Raw genomic sequence first — 20,993 nt, 5'->3', positions numbered from 1 at the left:
CACAATGGCCAATAGCAATGGAGTTTGAGAGCTGTATGTGACTGCATGGGTGCATGAATGTGTTGTATGCATTATGTATGCTAGTGCTTATGCTGATAAATCCCGCCCATAAGTGAATACAATGGACCAATAGCAAGGGAGTTTGGGAGCTGTGTGTGACTGCATGGGTACATGAATATTACATGCATTATGTATGCTAGTGCTTACGCTGATAAATCCTGCCCATGAGTGAATACAATGGCCAATAGCAATGGAGTTTGAGAGCTGTATGTGACTGCATGGGTGCATGAATGTGTTGTATGCATTATGTATGCTAGTGCTTATGCTGATAAATCCCGCCCATAAGTGAATACAATGGCCAATAGCAATGGAGTTTGAGAGCTGTATGTGACTGCATGGGTGCAGGAATGTATTGTATGTATTACGTATGCTAGTGCTTGCGCTAATTTTTGTCATAATCCCGCCCATGAGTTCACACAATGGACGAATAGCAAGGGAGTTTGAGAAATGTATATGAATGCTGGGGTGCATGGATGTGTTGTCTATGCTAGTCAATGCCTAGACAGCTGGCAGCCGTCTGTTTCGAGGAGTTTTTTAACATTTTATTTTTTTTTAATTTCTCCTCATACACAGACGGCTCGCTAGCGTGCAGCCACCATTAGGGGACTTGCAATGCAAAATCCCCCCGTCGGGGCTCTTCAATTTTTGTCTTTAATGAGTAAAAATTTTGAAAATTCACGCGACCAAAATGCAAATTAATATTCCCTCTTGGCATCAATTGCCAAAAAACTGAGAAAAATCAAGTTAAAAGGAACAAAAACAGTGACTTACCTCGGGTGTCGCGCAAATTCACTTCCCCGTTTTATCCGATCTTAAGTACATAAACATATGGCCATTGAGTCCCCTGTACAGATCGCGCTAGAACTTCGGTCTCTGTATTTGGTGAGTGAAGCCAACGGAGTTCAGCTGAACAACCAACATAACAGAGACCGAAGCTTTTGGTCTAGTCAATGCCCTGCTTAAATCCCGCCCATAAGTGCACGCACGGCCTAGGTACGAATAATAGCAAGGGAGTTTAAGAGCAGTGTGTATGGATGTGTTGCGTGTTGTATGTATCATGTAAGCCATACCTGCGGTGATATATTGTCATTAATCCAGCCAGTGAGCCAACTCAAAGAATAGCACTGTTAACAGTGTCAATCAAACCCACCACGTGCACATGCAAAAAGGTAGTGTAAAGAACTTTGCGCTAGCCCGTTGAGTCTGGGCGGCTCCAATTCTCAGCTATGCCTCAAAACTATCTTGTATTGTGTGAATGCTTGCGCGCATTGCGTAATTCACTGATATTGTTGAGTGGGTGGGTATACAAAAAGAACGATAGTGAGGCGTGACTTAACTTTTCCCAGAACTGATGTAACAAGTAAGCTATTATAACAAAATGGGTGTACTTTGGAATGGTTATTGGGCGTGGCTGTAATCACATATTATAATGAGCGAACTTAGCTGAGCTCAGCTTCACATAAAAATACTTATAAAAGATGTCCCGCCGATCGTTCATTGACCTGTGATCTACGAGAATTATTTTCCTTTGCGGCTTTGCTCGGAAGATGCGTCATTCGTTTATGTTTTTAATAAAAATAACTCATTTTATTGTAAAGCAGTTACGGTAAACCTCAAAACCCTTTAAAAGCATGTTCCAAACGATCGCGCATGTCGACGACTTCCATTCCTAAACATTCGTCTTTGTGACTTTGTCAGGAAGATGCGCGCGAAGATGATGTATTCCTTTGTTTTTAAACATCGCCGATTCGATTTTCGATTCGATTTCGATTTTAGAAGCTTAACTGCCGATCCGATTTTCGATCTGATTTTTGATCCGATTTACAACATTAGGTCCATACATGTGTAATGTTTGGACCTCATTGGTACTAGGAGTGGTGAGTGGTCTGTCTGGAGCCGGTGTCATTCCAACTCCAAGCCCAAGGTCAGGATGCAAAGGTAGGACCATTCATTCTTCGCATCGCCCAAATCGGCTTTGTGAAACAGTTGAGCGATATCTCGTTCTTACGTAGAACGGTACTAGAGTACGAAAGACCCTTTCATGCAACAGGCCCCTGGGCCTGGCTACACCCCCCCCCCCTTCATGAGCACAAACACGAGCATACACAAAAAATCACACATGGGACTGAAGTAGATTTTTACGGTATTTTCTTGGACGTTGTAAACGGTCTAAATTTTGACCAAGTCGACTCACCAGACGAAGTTAAGATAGGAATTCGACTTCCAGATGTTTCAGAGATATACTTCAATATGAACCTTCTGTCTGTGACTTTCAGACTCTTGTCAAATAATTTTTTTACCAATGACAATTTAGGGATGGGAGCTGCCATTTTGAATATCCCATAAGCCATTGCAAGGATTTTTCTTCTCGCACGTGACCTTTGTGTTTCAAAAGAAGAAGCATGATTGGCCAATTGTCGCTGACTCCTCGTAAAGCTAACTTGTTATTGGATAAAACACGATTGCAGCCATTTTTAAATAACAATTGTGCATAATCAACTTCCGCATTTATCGCGATCGCACACACGTACACACAAAGCCAAATCAGCAGTCAGCTCAGCCTAGTTCAGTCAGACATTACCAGACACGGAACAGTGAAATATAATTATCTCAAATGGCGTCCCAGAATTTAGACCCTGCTTTAGCTATTGCTGCACAAAGGAGAAAAGACAAATCTTGTAATTCACCTAGCAAAAAAGATGGGCATTCCGTCAGTCTACGGTAAGTGAACAAGTTAGACAAGTCAGACTTAGTCTTACTCTTAGTGAAGAAGCCTTGCCTTGGCTGGACTGGGCCTGCCGCTGGCGGTGGGGTTTGGACTGGTGCACTCAAGCCAAGGCAAGGGTTCATTACCGTTCATGCCGCCGTGCACGGGAAAATCTAGGCAGGACGCATGCAACTCTCTATGTATGAGTCTGACTATGAGCTGATCCTTCCACTTCTTTGGAGATTCCTCATTCCTGGACTCTGGAGTCCAGATAAAACACTTCCATGCGATTGCACGAAATTATTTCTACGAAATCTAAAATCTAATCTGAAATCAAATTGTTCCATTTTTCAGAAGAGACGTTTATTGCCCGGAAAATAATATTGGTCAGTTGTTGGCCTAACAGTCTAACTTCATGAACTTAAGTTAGGCAGCAAGCCGCCAGCATTAAAAAAGCTTATTGATTGGATTGGTTGATGATAAGATATTGGGCGTGTCGATCATTAAATGGGGGACGTCCTTACAGAGATAAGACAATTTTCAGAATACCGATTTGAGACAATTTTAGCAAGCTGTTATCTTGCTGAGTTACAAGAAAAGTTACAATACAAGAATATTTAAGACAATTTTCAGAATACCACCCCTGGACATTTGGACTTAGACTTCTAGAGAATTATATTTGTCTTGATTATTCAATAGATCTCTAGTCTCTAGATAACGTTCAATCTACTTTGCTTCAATTGCTTGTGCAAATTGTCCACACAGATTCAAATCATTGCTGCTGTATATTTGCAGAGGTCAAGTTGACTTTGTAATTAATAATTTGATTCATGAATCTGTTTTTAGTGTTATTTATTTTTATCATTTTATTATAGATTGCAAAAAGAATTGCGGACCCTGATGTTGGTGAGTAGTGCTCTAAAAAATCTTTTGGTTACAGCTAGAAGATTATCCCCAATTTTATGAGATGTTTAGCATGTTTATGATATTTCGTTGAAGTTCTTAAGTTTGAGGTAATAAATAATTTGGTTTGTAGAAGAGCTCTCTTATTATAACCCCAACAAATTATGAATCTTTAAATTATGTCCTCCTCCCTCTCCTTACCTGATTTGAGAACTGTTATTAAAATTGTCAGTGTACACCAGGGAAATATAAAAAAAAATACACAGGGGCTTGGGGTAATTTTGCCCCCGAAATGCTCAAAAGAGCAATTACCACCAAACTTTGTTTGTATGAATAAAAAATATGTGCCAAATAGCTCTGGAAGAAAAAACGTAATTGCTGAGAAATGAGCAAAATAAGCATGGAATTCCATCAAATGTCGGGTATTTTTCGAAGCAATATTAATACACTGTGTCACTGTCCCACATATGCTTTTCTGTGTAAATGAATAAAATGATCATCAGAATTATCGATTTTCAGCCAAGATTTCATGATTTTACAAAAAATTAAGTTTACGTCTACCAGATCTGTATCATACATGTATGATAATATTTTGACAATTAAGCTTGATTTAAAAAGTTTCTCGTGAAATAATTGTTTGCTTCTAAGTTCTGATTTAGGCAATAAATTGGGAAATGTAGCCCCAGAAAACAATTTTTGGCAGGTGTACACTCTAATTATCTTAGTTCTTTTTCTTTACCTGATGGTGATATCACCAAGACATTTTCAGCATACATGTTACATGAACAAGATTGATAGCTTTGGTCTCTTTTTTTTTTCCACTGCATTCTTTCTTGCTTCCCTCACCTCCTCCATAGGTGTAGAAGGAGAAACCAAAAAAATAAAGAAAAAAAAAAAATAAAGTAAAAAAAAAAAACTACACCAAAGAAATGGATTTCAGCTGTATTCTTCCTGACCTTTAGAGAAGACTTTCAACTTCAACCAAATTTTGCTACATTTGGCAATGAATTACAGTTTTCTAAGCTTTCATGACTCAATTTATTTTATTTGTTATTCAGTTTTATTGCTTACTAACTTACAGTGTATTCCTAAGATAATTTTCCTTTTCATGTGGTAAAAGTAAAGTTATTTTGAAAATCATTTTTGTGTTTGCTGATAACTAGTGCAGGCATTTTGTAAATTAAGCCTCTTATGTGAAGATGATTTGTCATTTTGTGTTTCTCTCTCTTTTTTTGTCAAAAGACTTGTATGGGGAAAGGAATTACAGCGTTTCCAGATGGTGATAACATATTCAGATGGATTGGAACTGTAGATGGACCTGTTGGATCGGTAAGGTCATTCATAGAGAGGCATGGACAAACCCATCGCAACCTTTACTTCATCAACTTTCTTTAGGAAATGTAAAATGTGAAAGTTAGAAAAATAAGATGCATTTTTAGAAAGATTGTTCATACATAGATTTGCCTGCATACTGCATAGGAATGGTACTGAGAACAATGACCTTGAGTAAGAATGTCGTTACTAAAATGGAAAGAGTTTGATGAAGGATAAGCGTGTTATAGACTTAACTTTAGGGTTTGTGGCATACTTTGAATTTGTTTTTAAAAGTCAAGTGGTGTATGACTTTATAAACAACCTATTGGGGTGTATATGAAAAAAATATATATATATGAGTGTAGAGGATTCTTGGTCCATGATGCAGTGTAGTATTTTTGATCATGTTTGAATAATTAATTAAATTAAAGGACAAGTCCACTCCAACAAAAAGTTGATTTGAATAAAAAGAGAAAAATCCAACAAACATAACACTGAAAATTTCATCAAAATCGGATGTAAAATAAGAAAGTTATGACATTTTAAATTTCGCTTAATTTCACAAAACAGTTATGCACATCCTGGTCTGTATGCAAATGAGGAGACTGATGACGTCATCAACTCACTATTTCTTTTGTATTTTATTATATGAAATATGAAATATTCTAATTTTCTCATTACCAAGTGAAACAACGATTAATTCCTCCCTGAACATGTGGAATTGGCATTGTTTAATGCTATATGGTTCAGTCAAGTTGGTCCTTTTTGTCAAATTTGTAAAAAATGAAATATTGTATAATTCAAACAATAAAAAACAAAAGAAATAGTGAGTGAGTGACATCATCAACTATCTCATAAGTCACTCAGTTGTGCATATCACTTTCTTATTTTCATCCAATTTTGATGAAATTGTCAGTGTTGTGCTAGCTTGATTTTTCTCTATTTATTCAAATCAACATTTTTCTGGGGTGGACTTGACCTTTAAATTTGAACAGAAGATATGCATGTAATCCCTAGTGGATCAAGAAACCATCTTGTCTTGTCATATTACAGTTGTAAGTAAAATTACAAATAAGAACAACTTCATTGTATATACATGTATATATATATGCAGAAGTCGACCCCTCAGTTAAGTTTGAAGGAGCTGAACTTACCCTCGGCTATTTGCTGACTTACTGATATTTAAGAGCCTATTTGATTGGCCCGACCATTAAGTGAAAAGGCAGGAAGTTATGGGTGTAAGCCTCTTTCACATACTTCCTCTTTGTTCATTGTTAAACATTTATTCGGGGGGGGGGGGGGGGGAGTTGGACATTCTTTCTAGACTCTGCTGTGCACAACCATCATTTCCAGCGGTTCTTTGGGAGCTTTTCATTTTGGAAGTTTATTACCAGACCTTCCTATTCTCTATCACCGACTTTCCTCATAGGCATAAGTACCCATGTTGTATACATACTTTGTCCTGATTCATGGATACAATACAAAATCATTTTATATCATATCTTTTAAAAGTATATTCCAGCTTTTTAACTGTATACCCCACTGACTTTATTTATTCATATTTTGGTTGACTTTGCTCTGTGTACAATTCAGTTTACACAGAGAAAGACGAACACAAATAATCAGGCTTTGCACCTTTGCATCTTCTCTCTCTCTCTCTCTCTCTTGCTTTTATTAAAGCAGTCTGATTTTCACCTATTACAATAAACCTCCTCTCTTGTTTTTTTTTCTATGACCAGGTTTATGAATCTCTAAAGTTCAAGCTTTCTCTAGAGTTCCCGTCACGTTACCCATATGTTGCTCCAACAGTCAAATTTGTTACCCCAATATTTCATCCAAACGTCGACCAAGATGGCAATATATGTTTAGACATCCTAAAAGAAAAGTGGTCAGCGTTGTATGAAGTCAGCTCACTTCTAATGTCATTGCAAATCTTATTAGCAGGTGAGTATTGGAATCACAAACATATTCAACAGTATACTACCTTATTTCTTTTCAATTCTAGTAATTGAAAAATAAATAGGTTGTTATGTGTCCGGGGGGTGTAAAGATGGGCAATCCATTATAATATGTTACTGCATATACCAAACACAAGTAGTTATTTATTTTACAACTATTATTTCAATGTCAAATCTTTGACAGAAATTAATTTTTTTTTAATGTAAAAATAAAATTGAGACCTATTATTTTTTTGAAATACACAACATTTTCTAATGTAAATTCACAGTAACTACGCCCTATTTCTCACATCACTCGTTCAATTTATATAGTTAATAATGCAATTTTTCTATACATGGTGTACTACTTTTGAGCAAACAAGTAAAGTTTATAACTATTTAAAGTATTTATCAATTTTCCCTTTTGTTCCTCCCCTTATAGAACCAAATAATGACAGCCCTCTCAATGTTCAAGCTGCGGAACTGTGGTCAAACCAAGCTGCATACAAGAAGACAGTACTAGAGAAATATCATAAAGCGACATCAAAATGAATGTGTGGGACATTGTGATTTCTTTATGTGACAGATTATATTTATTACAGACTATAACCAGTAATGGCCAACTGTAGAAATGTACATAATGTAAATAAAATGAACGAAATCATCTTCCACTGAATTAAAAAAAAAAATCCTAACAGGCAATGATGTACAAAAACACGAGTGACAATTAACAAATGAGATAAAATATCCTCTTTTACTTAGAGATGGATGTTTTATTGCATTTGTCATGATTGTGATTGCTGCAATTTCTGTGAGAATGTTGAACCTTTGTTTATAACTAGTGTAGTCCTATTTTCAATAGCTTCAGAAATAGAATGTGTACATATTTCATGTGTATCAATTATTGATTCGGAAAACACTGAAATAGACATATTTTAAAGGAACTTACCATTTCATTTAGATATGAATATTTGAAAATCAACATTCTAAACAGTAATATTTTTCATGTTAGTGACAAGGAATCTTGACTGTTCTGGATTTGTGAAAAGTGTCAGAGAAAAGGCTTGGAACTTGGAATTATTTTCCCGAATAGGTGGAATACTAGTATTATCAGGGTTCATACTGATCAATTTTCTGGAAATTCATGAAAAATCAGTGATCCAAGTATTCTCTTGCTTCATGGCTTTCAAATAAACATTGGAACTCTTTATATCATTTCAGTGCGTCATGGAGGACTGGAAGTTTTCTGCTCTAGAATGTCATATAGAATACATTTATTTTTATGAATTGTTCTACGTCTAGGTTTCAATAAACTACTCCATGACAGTACTTTTATGTTTTCATCAAAACGTACAAATTTGAAAGAAGCAAGGCATTGATTTAACTTCTTTACACATAACCAAACTTGATTTTGCCATTGTTTCTATTTCAAGTTAATTTTCAACCATGTCAAAGTGCTCAAAATGCAATTATACCTTTTGTGCCATCATCATTTGTTATTGTTCACTCAAAGGCATACAGGATAACTTTACAAAGGTCTTATTTAAAGTTAATATTGTTCATATGGATTAAAAAAACACCCAGGATAAAAAAAAGATCAAGTATGTGTATACAATTTCAAGATATCTGACTGAAAAATCATCATTTACTAAATCTGTGGAGATTAGTTAAACGTGATAGTGTATGGGATGAAATTAAGAGGGTGTTCCCAAACAATTTATATCTCACATTTTATGATTTTTTTTTTCTGGGCTTTATTTTTATAACATATCACTGACACTTTAAAAATGGGACCTTGCAGCTCTGATTTTTAAAAATCAAACCAATGTTTAACTATGCCTCTAAGATTATGTATTTTGTACTTTTTTCCTTATCATTGTGCTCTAAATGTACACAGTTTGTTTCCATTGTCAGTTTCATTCAATGCATTCAACTCAAAACAGAATGTCTTTTCTTTTCAATGTTGAATAATCATGAAGAGTGAAATCATGCATTTAAGAATGAAATGATTTTATTTTATTTTGCATTAACCAATAATTCAATGAAAAATGCCTGTAATGCCTGGTTTCTTTTTCGGGAGGAGGGAGGGGGAAGGTAGTTGATTTAGGAAATACATATTTTTTTAATGACATGAACATATCGTTGAATCACATACAAGTCGTGAGATTTGTGTTTCAGCTTTAATGCCATGCCAGAGGTCTATCTGTGCCTGCATTATTTTGTATCCAGTGTCCATTCCAGTTGGGCTGGAACAATTTGAGGACTATTTCATAAAAAAGTTGTCAGCACACCAAAAAAATACATTCTCTGTCTGTTGCCATAGAAACAATCAGAGGCCAGTGATTATCAGCCAATCAACAACCTCTAATTTAAGTCATCGCCGACAGTTGTCGTTGGACAAATGTTACACCCCCTGATCAGAAGTATACTGGATGGATGGACGATTGTGTGTTAACAATGGTCCATCCCAGGGACCTGTTGCATGAAGAGATGCTATCAAACGCAACTCCAATAATTGAACACAATTTGATAATAAATTAATCATAAACACACATTTATGACTTGTAAGTTGTTTTATTGCAACTCTTCCTGCAAGATATTAATACAAAAAAAAAACATTTAGCACTGTGTCCATCTTTTTATTGCAAGTTAATTGTCACAACAACTTTTATGAAACAATGGTCCCGATGTGTGATTGATACACATGTGTTGTAATTTAGTTTCACATGGCTTCAATTTATTTGTAATAATTTCTCGAGAACGTAACAGAATTCTGCATCATTTTCAATCTTAGACTCAGAGGCTAAATTTGAAATATGGCAGAGATAATTTTTCCTTTCATATATAAAAATATGTTTTACCCCAATTTAATGAGAGCACTGTATTTGAAAAAAAGTGTATGGATATTTTTTTAAATCATATTTTTTAACCAACTATGGTGTAATCTTGTTTCAATTTCTATTTTAAGTGAATCTTACAGTCGCATACAACTTCCACACAATTATACGTTACGTGGTGTTTGAACTCATTTCTCACTCATGTACAAACCACTCGAACCAGTGATTTATTACAATATCTTGCAATGCTGCCGATAATTTGATCATTCATCTTAAAGTTGGCTGTATGCCATGGGGAATATATTTCACTTGTCCATGGTAAACAACTGAATATGTGTGTGTGAGTGTCATTTTATAATGTTTTTCTATGTATGAGTAAAATAAATATGTTTAAATTGAAATTTAGAATCTTCTGTTTATTTTCTTGTAGCTTGTAGTAGGAAAAAGTCCTTGGTAGTAGCGTCTCATGCTGTGATCAGTGTTTTCAATGAAAGGCCTGCTACTAGCTACCAATTCCTTGTATCTGATTGGCCAACTGCAAATCTGCTTGTTAAAAGCACTGATGAAATTGCTTTGTGAAACACACTCCAGCTGCCTTCAGTTTAGAGGATTATGCAAGTACATCCATTGTACTCTGTATTGCACAATAAAAATAAAAAAATTATGGAGGTGAATCTGCAGAAGTCGTATCTCTTGAAATGTCTTTGAATTGGGTGAATTTTGACTAAGAAGAGGCAAATAACGCACAATATTCTATAATCTGGATCCGGTTTCTTAAATGATTGTTATAATTACAAATGAACAGATCCTATCACAAGTTTACTATCAGCAAATCAAACCGAATGATTTCAGTAGCTTTAAACTGTTATTGCGAATTTGTTATGAAATGGGGCCCCAGGTGTGTGTTTCATAAAACAGTTCGTAAGAATGAGCAAACAGATGCTTTAGGGTATAATTTCAGTGTACAAGGGGGGGGGGGGGGGGCTCATCCCAAAAATCTTGTGCCTATATCACACAGCCTACCCCCATATAAATTTAACTGGAATACAACCTCACGTTGAGTCAAGGAAATCTCACAAATAGCTGATCTTTGAACTTGGTACCTCTTAAATTCACTTTAACTAGCGTTTGAGTGAAAAATCTTAAATTTGTAAACATTTGATGAGAATGATAGAAAGTCACTCCCATTTACATCTCCAAAACTGAAAATTTGGGGTATTCCATGTGGAAGAAGGGCAATGAAGTTGGGTGTAAGGTTGTTAAACCAATGATTAAAGGGATTGTCCGGGCTGAAAATATTTATATCTTACTACATAGAGTAGAATTCACTGAGCAAAATGCCGAAAATTTCATCAAAATCGGATAACAAATAATAAAGCTATTGAAGTTTAAAGCTTAGCAATATTTTGTGAAAACAGTCGGGAATATTCATTAGGTGGGCTGATGATGTCACATCCCCACTACCCGTTTTCTTGTGTTATTACATAAAATCAAAATTTTTTCATTATTTCATACTTGTGTGGAAAATATGTCTCCCTAATAATGAAATAAGTTGCAGCAATAAATATCTAATGCACTAAATCAGTTGTCAATCCAATTTTTCTAGTTCTTGGAGGAAAAAATTTGAATAAACCTAATTAAATATAATAAAATACAAAAGAATAAGTGGGGATGTGACATCATCAGTCCACCTAATGAATATTCATGACGACTGTTTTCACAAAATATTGCTAAACTTTAAAATTCAATAACTTTGTTATTTGTCATCCGATTTTGATGAAATTTTCGGCATTTTGCTCAGTGAATTCTACTCTATTTATTGAGCTATAAATACTTTCAGCCCGGACCATCCCTTTAATCATTGCTATGAGAATACCAACATCTTTGTATCTCTACATCTACATGTACCACTGGGGAGCGTTTCATCAATATTTTTATCCGACAAGTTGTCAGATCTGACATCTTTCCTTGATTCTGATTGGCTGAGAGGCACTGTTCCTATGGTAACTGTCGGATAAACTGGTACTTGTCGGATAAAATGTCCGACAAGTCCTTTCATGAAACGCCCCCCAGGTTTCTCTTTTATCTTGACACTTTCCTTTAAAGGGAAAGTTCACCCTGAAGAAAAGTTTGTTGTAAAAATAGCAGAAAAAATAATAAAAAAATATTGAAGGTTTGAGGAAAATCCATTAAAGATTAAGAAAGTTATTAGAACTTTAAGACATGGATTTGTGACAAGCAGCTGCCCCATACGTTGTGTAATATAAAATGCATAAATTTCAATGTTTTAATGGTTCGTGATGTAATGATTTGTCTGTTGATATAACAAAGGTACAGTTATAACCATTTTCAATTTTCTGAGAAAAGGTCTTTTCATTGATTTTTTACCATGCTATCATATGTAGGAAAGCTGCTCACATGACGTCACAAATCAAATAATTAAAATTAAGAACTTTTTCATTCTTTGATGGATTTTCTTAAAACCGGCAACATTTTGTATTTTTTTCCTGCTATTTTTACAATCAACTTTTTGTCAGGGTGAACTTTCCCTTTAATCACTAACCTATCCTCTTTCTATCTTTCCTTCTTCATCATCTCTCTTTATTCATTTACCCACTATTCCTTTCTCTTCTATATCTCTTGCCTTCCTACTTGCCCGCTTCCTATATTCCATTTCTCTTTTGTTTCTTTTAACCATCTCCCCATCAATACCTAAAAAGCAACATATTTTAGCTTTCAATATAATTCACTGTCCTATCATTTGGAAAGAGCAGAAACAAACACCTTTTTGAAACTCGGAAGTAAAAATTAGAACCTGTGAAAGAATAGGTGCCCTTTTCCACAATATCCGTAAGCTTTCATGAAACTGGACCCTGATGAATCACAATGTCATAAAATCATAAATTGAAAACTTATACACATTGGCATATAACACAAGCTCAAGAAAAGTATGACGCATGACACATTATATTCAAGTCATAAACATTTGTCACTTTTATTATTTTTTTTTCATCTTTACTCCAATTTCAATTTTTCGTAAGTTTTTTTTCTCCCCTTGAACAACTCCTGTACATGAACATGCACGTAAATTAAAAAGTAATAAAATAAGAGAACCACACATTTCAATGTCAAATTTCATGAGAACGAGGTACTGACGAACCAAATTCATGTAACACTAAGCTCATAAACAGCAATATATATATATTAGATTATAGAAAATCTGCAAATTACTGGAGAAACAGTTCTAGCCATGTACAATCAAACTTGTTATGATTCAGTCTCAACGAGGTATGTTTTTTCTGTTTTATGTGAGTAATGTCCCTGTCAAATGATGGCGCATCAAACTACAGATACATATCCATTACTAGTTTGGATAGGACTCCTCAGGTTCTGTAGTCTACTGTGGTCGTATGATGGTCAATGTTTAGAGCATTTAGTCTCAAACATAGTTGGTGTTACTGCCCAAATCTGAAACATTGGAAAAGCTCTAACCCTAAATAGACTGGGCTATTTCGATGCCTAAGAAGACTGAGGGGGGGCTGATTCAGCCCCCCTTATGATCTCGGCCTTCGATAGCGCGATCGCGATGAAAATTGGCACGCGCGTTACCCATGGCATAATCTACAAAACTACAAGATCAAATTCTGCGAAAAATCTAATTGCAAATTAATAATGCTAATTTATGCGTAAAATCAAAAGTTTGCTCTAATTAACTAAATAATGCCCCTAAAATGCTAATTCTTGGCACACGGACACTTTATATGAATGTGATCAAATGTACTTTTATTGTTTTGTAAATTTCTTATGTATTTCTATGTTTTTCGACTTTCTTTTTTTTATTGTTTTTTCAATGGAAATTGTCGGGGACTTTATTTTGACCAGAAATAAGATGGAATTAATTGATTTCAATCAGTAAAAGGAAAAATAATAATACATTTATGAATTTTGGCTAAAAACACTATTTGCATTGGATTTGTACACAAATTCACGTTTAGCAATTTTGGGTCTGTATGCACTTACGAAATGTTGCGTAATTTCGGAACCGTGTGCCTGGGGGTCGCAATTTAGGTCTCAAAAGTTGCGCGAGACTTGAATGTAAAAAGTCAGTGAGCGACGCGGTCACAAAATTTCATGCGGCAGATTTATCACGAAAAATGTCGAGGGGGGCTGAATCAGCCCCCCCCCCCAGCCTTCTTAGGGTTAACGTTGCAATGAAAGAGAATTTTCCGGGCTCCCTTTTTTTGTTTGTTTCCTGGGCTCTCTTTAGCATATCATGGGCAATAAATTGTCCCAAGCCCCCATGTAATTAAATCCCTGAGGAAGGGAATATTACATTTCCAAAGTATCTGACCACCAAAATGATTTGCAATTATCTGTAAAAGTTAAGTGTCAACCAAAAAAGATAATCCATCAATTAGGGGATAATCACAAAAATGAAGATGAAAAATTGTCATTTTATTTCAGTATAGTTGAATTAAACATCCCGCTAACAATTATTATATCATTCGCAAGAATCATGTAGATAGTACATAATGAAATAAATTGAAACATAATAATAACAATCATGCAATACGATATTTGAAGGGAAAGTGGTCAGGGGAAAAAATAATTTTCTAAGGAAAAGTTATGAGCCAAGTGTTACATAAAATATATCTCTCTCCAAATGAATCAAATGATTCTATAATTTGTCGACTCATACTCTCTGCTTTATCTACACACAAAAATCAAGTCATATAATAAATACAACTATTTTCATTTCACTATATTTTCATCATGGGTGCATACAGAAAAATAAGAAAACTCATTTGGTTTGCTATAAAACCCTGACTTAGAGAAACTAAGAAATCAGATTTCAAGTGATAGTGAATAGTAATAATTATAATAATATAACAATACATATTTTTTTTATAATAGTTTTCACTTCAATGTAGCATCACAAGTGGTTGCATGAATTTTTTTTTCATCATTTCATCACTTTCAAACATGAATCTATACAAGAAATTGAGAAAAATACTGCTCTATAACACATGATAATGTGGCCATCCCCACATACACACACTTCTTCAATGTACAGAACCTTGCAAATACATTACACTCCTGATTTCAACAATATGCCGAGTATTCTGTGCATTCTAAAAGACGGGACAGATGAAAGAAGGCAATCTGAGAAGAGAGCACATAAAGTTCTAGTAAAAGGTTTATCTCCATTTTGCGTAATAGTTGGATTTCATGAGAAGAGATGTCATGGTCTGGTGGATTACGTCCTGAACTCTGGACAGGGTTCCCACAGAAATTTGAGAACAGAATTCCATGATTAAATTGCTGCTTTCCATGACTTCCTTTCTGGCACGGTTTCCAAAATCACCCGCGTTATGATGGCCTCCACCTCCCCTAACGGCCATCCGTTCCACCCACTATCTTACCCATGACATGTACATCTATTATCATCAGTATATGGGCTGTTTCTGACAAGGGCTTCGTAACACAAAGATAAGCGATCGATCGCTAAATGAACTGACCAATCAAGATCAATTTTACACACGCATTTGGCGCAAAATACCGACCAGGAACCAATCAGAAGTGTTCTTTCATAATTGCTATTCATCGCTAAGCTTTGTGTTACGGGGCCCAGGGTACCATTTTCGTTTCACCAACACCCAAAATTCAAACAATTGAACACAATTCCATGACACAATTAAAATTTTTCAAAATTCTGACTTTTCCCTGACTCTCCATGACCACAAATTTTTCCAGGATTTTCCATGACTGTGGGAACCCTGCTGGATCACAGGGGTCTTGGTTCAAGTCTGTGGTGGAAATCTCCTTTGGAAAAACATAAATCTCCATGTAACAACCCTCCTAAAAAAATTGTTAATGGGTGCATTGTAAATACAAACTCCTGAAATGCTGCAAGCACCAACAACTGATCTATCATAGGGATCATTGTTGCTCTAAAACTTTTTGAGTACCACTAAACTTGAGCATGACTCATTATGTGAGCAGTCACAATGCAATTGCACTTCATGCTTTTCTGTCAGGGTCAATGAAACTTGCTACTATGAATCAGCACGTACATATTACTAGTTTTCTACTACAGTTGACAATGATGCACCTTTGCAAATCATGCTGCAAGTTGCCATGTTATCATTTTACAGTTCGATCCAGCAATTTAAGGAACATGATAGAAGCAGTCGTACATGGAATATCATCTCGCTCATAGACAGTTAGCACATGCCACTGTTACAAGCAAACGACATACGGTACAAGCTGGGTTCACAATGTAGCGAGTCTAGGTAGCAGCTATCCAACGTTTCTAGCTGCTTCCAAGTGTGCAAGAAAAATTGCAATAAGAATGGACTCGAGCATGGAAAATTGTGCTTGCTTGTGGGTCATTTAAAAATCAAAACAAGCAACCAGCACAGGCCCATGCACACATAAGCCCAAATTCACAAAGGAGGTTCCAATTGTACCATGGTACAGAATAAATGCACGCCCTCCATAAAAGGCGCATTATAATTCATGCTTGAAAGTGTGATAATTCAAGAAATCTGAATCGCCCATGGTTTTGTACGATGGTATAATTGAAACCACCTTTGTGAAATCAGGGCCCCGTCTTACAAAGAGTTACGATTGATCCAATCAACCTCAAGTATACGGAAATCCATCAATGTCATAATTTTTTCTTCAGGAAATTCGCTCAATGTCCTTTGAAAACAGAAGCATACTGAATTGTCCAGAAAAACAGTGAATGTATGAATATACATCATTTCTAGAAAATATTTAGAACAAACATGTATTTTAGATGTTGACATTGCTGGCTTTTCATAGTTGCGATTGATCGGATCAATTGCATCTCTTCATAAGAGGGGGCCCAGGCCATGGTGAACATGTTTAATCACATTTTTTTGATGTAGGGCCTCTGAAGTCTGTGTTCTAGAAATACAAAGCAACACAAAAACTAACGTAAGGATGTGACACTAGCATGGGTGTTGGTTATTTTGCACTATGAACATCATTCTCCCCAGATACTATTGATTATTCTATTTAATTTGTACTTACAGATGGGTGTTTCAGAAAATCAATCATGATGCAATATTGTTGAGACATTGAATTAAGAAACAAGAAATAAATATGGTTCCTGTACAGCATAATTTCAATTTTCCTGATATAAATAAAATAAATTCCCTGATTGCAATGGAATATCCAATAAAGACATAATATAAAAGAGAGAAAATGAAGAAAAAAAATGAACCCCTGACTCTAGACATAATCCTACGCAAATAATGCCTACATAAAATATGACTAAAAAATAAATGATACAAAAAAATAACAAGGAATTTTAGTAAAACTGAACATCACATGTCTAGAGGAAAAGTATTAAGTCAAATTTCGTGATTTTAGTCATGATCATTTTATAGGTAAATTGTACACAGGCTTTCAATCAATTGAACTTGGTATGATGGCTAATTTGGTTCCAGTCATTAATTAATTTTATGGCATGGCTAATACAATAAAGAGTCCTTTAATCTAGGGAAAATGTCCTGAAACGGGGCTTATGAAAAGATTACTGAGACAACACAATCAAACACAGAGAATAATAGCAATACAAATGTCATGATGGGCAGGAGAGTAAAAAAGCACAGTATTTGAGTAATAGTTTTCACATGAAGATACATGTACATTGTACCACTTTACACAGCAACCTTCCCCAGTAGTCTCTTCACAAAGTCTGTCACCCTAGTATTTTTACCAGACTCACCGGTTTCTCATCAATTGTTTTTGTCTCTCATGATAGAATATATGCAATGACTGATCACAGACGATTTCCACTTTATTTCTATGGAAATTTGTTGACTGTCAAATTTGGTAACATGTGAAGTTGAAACATCTGTCTTCGTGTGTGCTCTGTTTGGACATATTTTTGTAAATCCAGAGACAACTGCAAGGTAGAGGGCCTACGTGTATCCACAAGGCAAATGTACAGAACCGTGTTCTCCATCAGTCATGAGAGAGCACATTCAATGCACAATAGCCGGACACAGTAAATCCCTACCAATTACGCTTTCTAGACAAGATACAGTTGAGATAAGCGCCCTGTACTCTCCAGGTCAGAATCAATCCATAAGGTCAAGACCAGGGACGGTTTCATGAAGTGCTTTGCAAGTGATTTTCATCAATAAATTTGCTCTCGGCCAATTGGTTTCAGTAATTTTTAATAACTGTGAACAACTGCTCCTTAGGGACCTGATTCATGAAACTTGTTCTTACTAACAGGTATTAAAGATTCAGTTATCCATTAATTCTACTGGCAAAGAGCAAATTTGTCACATAATTTCGGCATTTGTCTTATGAAACAAGACCCTTGTCTGGTCACATCTTGGTAGGTTAAATCATGTTCCTCTTAACTGACTGGATGAGATGAGTAGTTGATCAAGCAGCACCAGGATTGGTCAGGTGGATGTCCCTTACAGCATGGTATCTCTTTCTTTCCATGAGATGAAGTGATAATATCTCAAGCAAGAGACGAGATGGTGGCTGAAGAACAGAGCGCATCCTATCCATTGAAGATGATCCTCCTTTCTTAAGAAGAGCCATGCATTGATCTCAAGGTCCGGATGAAAATGCACGATGACTACATCAGCGGGTAATGTCACGTTCAGTAATACAGAGAGATACACGTTTGGATGCGTTCATCTCGGCTCCCAGTGAATCGTCTATGTCAGAGTACTTCATGAACAGAGGCAGCATAATCGTGTCATTGAATGATCTTTACATATTAAGTCAATCTGCACAGAGTTTTTGAATGAGGCAGCACTCGCGATGGAAAGAGGCAGGACTGTTGGTGGAATCACAAGGGACGGGGGTTGGACATAGGAGAGGAGGGTTGTAAAGGGACAAAAGAGGTTCCGTTTAAACATACAATACAGGGCGTGAATCGGGATTACATAAACTGGAATGAATGTTAAATAACAATTTGTTGCTTGGGCCAAGACATAATATAATGAGGAAAAAAAAACTGCTATGAACAATGAAAGAAATTACTTAAATACAACGTTCATACAATGGAAGGTAAATATACTTAAGGGGATTGAATAAAAACGCCAAATTTGATTAAGCTGCCGTGGGGTTTCTTCCCAAAACTTTAACTCTAAATTAGTCAGATAGCTTGCATATATATGGAAGAAAGTCTCAGACATTTTACAATCATGATTCCAAACAAATTGCAGAGTCCAGCTCTTGAGATATCAATGAATATATGATCAGAATTTATTGATAAATAATCATTTCAACTGGGACTATTGCATACAAGAGAGGAAAATTCTCTGAGAAAGAGAAGGGGGGTGGGCGTGCAAGACCTCGGTCTCCACATGTATGTGTGGAGACTCTGATGATCATACACATAGGAAAGAGCAGCATGCTTCCAATATATAGAAGGGCATGGATTCACGGGAGGGGGATGGAGGAGGGGGATGGAAGGCCAGCGTTAGTTTAGATAGTGGTCTACTCCTGAGAAAGCACATGACCCTGCTCCGTACTTGGACATGAGTTTCATGGTCTCGGTCACATGACATAGGGCAAGCTCCAGAGGCGGGTGCTTGGGCATGTTCTGTGATTCTGTCAACAACAAAAAAAGAAGGGGAAAAAAAGAAGACATATTACCTTAGTGAACAGAGAAGACCTAAATACAGTCTCATTAATTTAGCATAATTGTTTGGTAATTGTTCTTGATTTCTCCCGATTTATTTCCCTTACTTTCCTTAAGTTACTCTCACATTAGACAGTTATTTTTGTTGCTCTTTTCTCATTTTCAATTGTCAATACTGAATCTACTTAAAGCCGTCACAACAAATTTTCTTTTAATTTTTCTTTAAACCCATATTACATAACAATAATTTTATATTTAGGAGTAAATTATTTTTCCAACACATGTACTTTTTCAAAGCTTTCCAAAACTAAGATCACTTCCTCATTATTATCATGATTATACCGTAATTGTTTTTGTAATTTCTTGATTCTTTTGTAACATTGCTTTTTTGTTGATTTTATGTGTAATTTTATGCTTTTTTGTAAAACATTTGCCAATTCAGCTGTAACAAGCTGTGATCATGTTTTAATAAATCTTGAATCTTGAAAAGTATCATATTTCAGCAAAGAAGCAACTAACATTAAAATGAGAAAGACCCATGTACAATACCATGGGCATGGAAACTTAAAATAAGACCCACCTTAAAATTCATTCAGGAGTCAGGAAGCACATCAACTTTAAAATGTATCTCCTGAAACTTACCCATCCCTTTCAGATAATTTACATTATTCTTGAGTGCAAAGATGTAGTAAATGCATCTGATTCTGATTGTGTGGAAATATTCTTATTTTTGTACTTCATCTCAAGTATTCATTCATTTCAACTCTAGTCAGTCAAATCTTGAAATTCCATATTAATAACAAACAGGATGTTATGAGAGTATTCTTGTGTCAACATAATCATCCTTTTATAATGAACATTCTAAAAGGGTTCAATATCTACAAGGAACATCAATTCAAGTTCTGTTCCATTTACGATGCAGTCTGGAGCAGAAGACATACAAAGTAAACTTCTAATATGGATGTCTATTCTAATTATTCATTGGCAGAAAAAAGCTGCTGAAAACTGCTTATCTTATAAAAGAGAGCCAATGGAGTAAATTAGAGAGTCAAAAGGGGCCTAAGCTTTCGATCCTAGCAGAATCTTCGTCGGAGGCAACTAGTGTTGCTGTTGCATGTCTATGTACTATATTGAGTTTGTTCCACTTTATGTTTGTCATTTTGCCTCCGATGAAGATTCTGCTAGGATCGAAAGCTTAGGCCCCTTTTGACTCTCTAATTATTCATTGGTATACATCCATATTGCAGTCTACTTTCTTGGGAAATTGTGAACTTTCCCTTTTTAACTCAACATGTTTTTACTTAAATAGGAGTCATGAATGATTTGACAAGAATTTTTTCTGCTACAGCAGAGCAGAAATAGAGTATGGTGAAATCCTTAGGCACATCAAAATCATCTTTTTTGTGTGCAAAAGTAATGGCTTATAAACCTTCAAAATTAACCCTAAATAGACTGGGCTATTTCGACGCCTAAGAAGACTAGGGGGGCTGATTCAGCCCCCCCTTATGATCTCAGCTGTTGATCGCGCGATCGCGACGAAAATTGGCATGCGCGTTATCCATGGCATAATCTACAAAACTAGAACATCA

General features: G+C 35.7%; 2 protein-coding genes across 3 annotated transcripts in view; one reads left to right on the top strand and one right to left on the bottom strand.

Moving 5' to 3' along the window:
• Positions 1-2,409: 2,409 nt before the first annotated feature.
• Positions 2,410-10,159, top strand: LOC129253971 (ubiquitin-conjugating enzyme E2 C-like). Its single transcript, XM_064115229.1, has 5 exons — positions 2,410-2,781; positions 3,643-3,673; positions 4,913-4,999; positions 6,724-6,928; positions 7,364-10,159. Exons 1-5 carry the CDS (start codon positions 2,675-2,677, stop codon positions 7,471-7,473), a joined length of 540 nt encoding a protein of 179 aa, XP_063971299.1. The 5' UTR covers positions 2,410-2,674; the 3' UTR covers positions 7,474-10,159.
• Positions 10,160-12,780: 2,621 nt separating this feature from the next.
• The window catches only part of LOC135158006 (ran-binding protein 10-like), a 31,881-nt gene continuing 23,668 nt past the window's right edge, over positions 12,781-20,993 (bottom strand). The window contains exon 10 of one of the 2 annotated variants that reach the window (XM_064115228.1): positions 12,781-19,373. In XM_064115228.1, coding sequence (XP_063971298.1) covers positions 19,243-19,373 — 131 coding nt within the window. In that variant the 3' untranslated portion in view covers positions 12,781-19,242. The remainder of the gene's footprint in view (positions 19,374-20,993) is intronic. The other variant, XM_064115227.1, reaches the window with a different exon arrangement.

The sequence above is a fragment of the Lytechinus pictus genome, unplaced genomic scaffold, assembly GCF_037042905.1.
Source record: "Lytechinus pictus isolate F3 Inbred unplaced genomic scaffold, Lp3.0 scaffold_25, whole genome shotgun sequence".
In the NCBI taxonomy this organism is placed as follows: Eukaryota; Metazoa; Echinodermata; class Echinoidea; order Temnopleuroida; family Toxopneustidae; genus Lytechinus; species Lytechinus pictus.
The sequence above is the reverse complement of the archived record's forward strand: the minus strand, read 5'-3'. Positions and strand labels throughout refer to the sequence as shown.